The sequence below is a fragment of the Macrobrachium nipponense genome, chromosome 9 (genome assembly GCF_015104395.2).
Source record: "Macrobrachium nipponense isolate FS-2020 chromosome 9, ASM1510439v2, whole genome shotgun sequence".
NCBI classification, from domain to species: Eukaryota; Metazoa; Arthropoda; class Malacostraca; order Decapoda; family Palaemonidae; genus Macrobrachium; species Macrobrachium nipponense.
In genome coordinates, this window is record NC_061110.1 from 84,209,337 (window position 1) to 84,215,165 (window position 5,829).

The 5,829-nt window shown below is 34.8% G+C and overlaps 1 protein-coding gene across 1 annotated transcript; it reads right to left on the minus strand.

The window, feature by feature from the left end:
- Window positions 1–4,470: 4,470 nt before the first annotated feature.
- On the minus strand, window positions 4,471–5,829 carry LOC135218593 (histidine-rich glycoprotein-like). Its single transcript, XM_064255014.1, has 2 exons — window positions 5,757–5,829; window positions 4,471–5,113 (listed from the first exon to the last, which is right to left on the minus strand). The coding sequence occupies exons 1-2, from the start codon at window positions 5,766–5,768 to the stop codon at window positions 4,529–4,531; spliced, it is 597 nt and encodes a 198-aa protein (XP_064111084.1). The 5' UTR covers window positions 5,769–5,829; the 3' UTR covers window positions 4,471–4,528.

The following is a 5,829-nucleotide window of genomic DNA, read 5'->3' on the forward strand; positions in this document are numbered from 1 at the left end:
TCTCTCTCTCTCTCTCTCTCTTTCTGTATATATATAATATATATATATATATATATATATATATACATGCAAGTATATATATATATATATATATATATATATATATATATATATGTTTGTATGTATACATATATACATAAATGTAAAGAAATACATTATATACATATAACATAAACAAACTAACAACACATATACATACTGCAGGAATAACTACGTAAAATGAATACCCTTAGCTTTAATGCATTTTTAAGGAAACAGTAAATCGCGGTTTTATAAACAGCAACTATGACTAATAGTATAAATAACAAGCCTTAAATTAATATGATTTTTCCTTTATTACTTGTATTAATACCGATTTTAGTGTTGGAAGCAATATATTAAACATCTTTTATTCATACTGCTATCGGTTCAATAAATCCTATGGGATTTTTCACATATATCCACAAAAAGAGCACTATTCATTTGATCTGGCTTTACTGAATGTTCACCGTCGTTTCTCTTCTCTCGTGGCCTTATTCTCTTTACATACGCACACACACACGCGCGTGCTCGCGCGCACAAAAATGCACACACCACCACCAACATTACGACACACACACACACACCCACACCACAACACATATACACACATTATATAATATATATACATATAGTAATATTATTATGTACTATATATATATTATATATATATATATATTATATATATTATATTCATATATTATGTATATATATATATATAGATTATAATATATTATATTATTATTTATAATAGATATATATATATATACATGATATATATATATAGATATATATATATTATGTATATATTATATATATAGAGATATACTATATATTTTATTATATTATATTATATATATATATATGATATATATATGATATGTATATATATATGTATATATAGATATATATATATATATATATATATATATATATATTGTGAAAAGGTTATCTAATGTAATCTGACAGTGTTCTTAGTAAATTAACAGGTTCATGAAACACAGTTTATGCGACACAACCGTCTGGACAGTTGGATTCTAGAATCTTCATTGCAGACAGACGGTTACTTTTGAAAAACAACTCTGCCTCACTCTACTATATCTCCCCCATTATGGAAAGAGGTTTTCTGATCCAGAACTATAGAGTCTAAGGCTTCCTACTCTCCTGGAAGCTGCCCTGTCTGTCGTTCTCATGGCCACCAGTATGGAAAGAGATCTGCCGATCCTAACACTTAAGCTGGACCTTCCTATGGCTACTATAGTTACCCTCGTTCGTCTACCACTACTATAGTAGATTCTGTCTACCACTACTATAGTAGATTCTGTCTACCACTACTATAGTAGATTCACACGAACGTGCATTTGATGCCTAGGCCAGTCCCTTACGACGCTCCTGATTGGCTGTTGATAAGCCGATAACAGGGCTGGAGACTCTCAGTCTCTCTCGAGAGTTTACATGGGTAGGCTGTATGTTCCACCTCTCCCGAGGGATACTTTTGAAAAACGTATCCCTCAGGAGAGACGGAACATGCATCTGCCTGTGGGAACTCTCTCGAGAGACTGAGAGTTTCCAGCCCTGTGATTGGCTTATCATCAGCCAATCAGGAGTGTCGTAAGGGGCTGGCCTAGACATCAAATGCACGGTTGATGTGAATCTACTATAGTATTACTACAGTTAAGGAGGAACTTTACAAATTAATTGCGTAAAATATTTCTACGGATTTTCCATTGCTGATGATTCTGGAGTGTTTTATGTTCATTCTCGATATAATGTGGTTCGGATCCCACAATAATCTGTAGGTCCCGTTGCTAGGTGACCAATTGGTTTCTAGTCACATAAAAATATCTAAAAACAATTTAAATTGATAGTATAGAATAATTTACCATCTTCTTCCATTTCCTCTTATTGTCTGTGAAAATACCAATCTTTTAAATGAAAGCGATTTTTATGTGACTCACCCATTTTTTCTTTGGGAAACATTTTTTTTTTTTTTTTTTTTTTTTTTGTCGTCTCAGATCAAGTACATTTTGTACCAACAATTCTTCTCTTTGCTTCACAGTCTATTGTTTCGACGCCAGTCTAAAGTAGATGAAACTCGGTCTGCGGTTGAGTCGTATTATGGTTCAAACAACGTAACCCATGTCGTTATTCTCGTGCGGTAATCATTTTGACGTAATAATCCTCTTCCATTGTTTAAGACAGCCGGGGAACCCCGCGAACATAACAAATGGCGCCGTTCAGGAAGCTGCATGATTATCCTGACCTCTGCGGTAAAAGTCGACTGAATCAGCAAGCTTCAAGCCGCCCAAATCATTCATCACTTTAAGGTTGGTAAGAGAGGTTTAGGCTTTGCGTAACCGCGAACCGTCATCGAACTGAAATTGTATATACATTCTAAAAGAGCCTATTTTTCTTCTCTTTAGTTTTTTGTAAATTTTGCAGGTTACCGATTTCAATTTCTGTTCTTCCGTTTTTATAATATTTGGGAACTCGATTTATCACTATATACGGACTTCCGTTCATAATATGTAAGGCTAAAGGCTAATGTTATTCCAAATATCTCTGTCTATACACAGTCACACACACACACATACACCACACATATATATAGGCAGAGATTGTGCAAAAACATTAGCAATGTATAATATGAAAGGTATTCTGTTTTTAAAGGGAGAAATCTTGTTACTGTTTGTTATATAAACGAAAGAATTTTAATTGCCGAGGTTATTATGCAACACTTTCAGATCGCCAGAAAAAGTTATATCACAATATGCAAATTCGTGTCGATAACGATTAGCTAATACACAAAGCCTAAACCTCTTTTACCAGCCTCAAAGTGATTTCTTACTTGGAATATTATTTGAGGCTTGCTAATTCCGTCGACTTTTACCACAGAGGTAAAGTATAATCATAGTTCTTCCTTAACAGCGCCATTGCCACTTTTCACGCGGTGTTCCTGCTTTCTTAAATAACGAATTATGATATATGACTTTGAACTTCTTGAACAGAATAACGTGGTTTACATTGCTGACAATATAAAAGGACCCACCAACAGATCAAGCTTCTTTTGGTTTACACAAAATTCAGAACAATGGGTCACTAACAAGAAAAATTATTGGTATAATACTTGATCTCGAACTTAAATAACGAAATATGGAATATGTCGTCAAAATGACAACTGCTTGAAAAGAACAATGCAAAAGAACACACCCACAGATCAAGTTTATCTGCTTTATACAAGTTTCAAAACAATGGATTACTAAGGAAAAAAAATTGTTGGCATAAAAAGTACTTGATCTCAAACTAAAGAAAAAAAAAATCAAATGAATATTTTTCAAGAAACACAGTTGCTGCTCATAAAATTTGGGCTTATTTCACAAATGTGTTCTGTTTTGTGAGTCATAGATTTGTTTTTCCCGATTATACGAGGAAAGGGAATAAGAGGCAAGTTTGCTTTTGAGTGCATAAAACACTCCAGAATCAACATAAATGGGAAATGCATAGTTAGGCTCAAAGGAAATCTGTGGTAAAGTTCCCTTTTAGGAATAGTAGTAGGGAGGGTAGTAGTAGAGGATGGCCATAGCATAAGGAAATATTGTTACCACCTGATAAGAAAACGTTAAAATTAGACAGTAGCGGTTAATAAGAAAGATTACCAGACTACTTAAAAAAAGTCAGATTTCATTAATTTACTCCCCACTGACAATTAAAACCTGCACGTAGCCTAAACCACTTTTACCCAACGTGAAGCAACTAAAGAGCTAGACATAAATGGAATCTTCGGAAAAAACTTTTAATAGAGAATTGTAAGTTAAAAATCAACAAGTTATTTCCTACGATATATATTAAAAAACATTTTAAATGTTAATGACAAAATATTGTATCTGGTTATAGGGTAAAGGAAATTTTTTATTAAATATAAGGTAAATGTTGTATGGTGAACATTTATAGAATATAAATTATGTTAATACTATGAAATAAGTGTAAATCTGCTTTAATGTATTTTTCTAAATAAAAAAAAAAATTGATCAAATTGTGAGGTTAGGATAATCACAGATTTGCCTAAACTGTTGCATCTGTTATGTTCACGAAGCGTTTCTCGTTTCTTCAGCAAAGCAGGAATATGACGTCAAGATGCTAATTGCAATGTCTCAGAAGAACGACGTGGTCTAGACTGTTTAAAGTATAATAGGACGCAACCGCAGACTGAGTGTCTAATAGTTTAAACTGACGTCAAAAAGTTGAACTTCATCAACCTTTTTCTAAAAAGCATAAAATATTTTCCCAGGAAAACGTTTGATTCATTAAAAATCTGGTTTCATTTCATAAGTGTGTCCAGTTTTATGACTTACAGACATATTTTCTCAGGTCATAAGAGGAAAGGGAATAAGAGGCAAATGTATATCATCATAATAATTTAGTTTTTCTTTGGGTATACGAATACTCCGGAAACATAAGCTATGGACGATCCATATCTATAGTTAAAAAATATTATTGGCAAAGTTCCTCCTTAACCATAGTAATATGGAGGGTAGTAGTAGTCAGGATGAGGATAGCCGTACTCGTCAGAGTCATAAGAAGGCTCAACAGAAGGGTGCAGCGCAGCAGACCTCTTTCCATAGTGGTGGCCATGAGGACGGTAGACTGGGTAGTGTCCAGAGGGGTAGGAAGCCTCAGGCTCTGGTTCTGGATCAGTACTCTTTCCATAGTGGTGGCCATGAGGACGGTAGACTGGGTAGTGTCCGGAGGGGTAGGAAGCCTCAGGCTCTGGTTTTGGATCAGCACTTTTTCCGTAGTGGTGGCCATGAGGACGGTAGACAGGGTGGTGTCCAGAGGGGTAGGAAGCCTCAGGCTCTGGTTCTGGATCAGTACTCTTTCCATAGTGGTGGCCATGAGGACGGTAGATTGGGTAGTGTCCAGAGGGGTTGGAAGCCTCAGGCTCTGGTTCTGGATCAGCAGACTTCTTGTAATGGGGGTGCACCCCATAAGGATGTCCATAGCCATGGCTATAGGGAGGGGTATAAGAGCCATAGCTTGGCTGCGCACCTCTCTTCTCAGTCTCAGTAGCGTAAGCAGACCCCAAAAGCACAATTACCTGGAAATTCATTCAGATGTTTTAAATAACGTACAGTGAATATAAGAAAAGAATTGCTACACAGGTAAAATTATTACATTTTCATAGATGTGCTAAGTTCAGTATCGATTTCGCCATTCTTTTATAAAATGGCAAAAAATTGTAGTGTAACACTCAAAGTAGTAACTTTTTAATGTATGCATGTATTTGTAAATGGTGTAGTAATGATAAAGTGAATAGCATATTATGTTATAATTACCAGAAATCCAATTTAGGTTACTGTATATCCCAAATAACTTCAGTTTGTACAGAAAGTAGGTGTGAATTACAAACCGTAATTAACCTAACAAAACAGCATAGTTTAAATTATAAAGAGAGAGAGAGAGAGAGAAGAGAGAGAGAGAGAGAGAGAGAGAGAGAGAGAGAAATTAAATTTTTTCTGTGTCTATACATTTGTCGTTCTGGCATGCTTTTACATGTGTATTTCTACCTTACAAATGTTAACAGTCAAACATGAAATCAAAATTTATGCGATTGCATTCGAAATATATGACTACTTCAGCAAAAAAACAGTCATTCTAAGTTTCTTAATCTTTATATCAGATTAGTAAAGAATAACGTCTTCAACAGGCAAATACATCTAAATTCCATGCGATGTACAAACCAGAAACTTCATCGTTGCTTGTCTATGTTCACAGTGGTCACTTGGGAGGCAGAATGTGCTGAAGAGCCTCTGT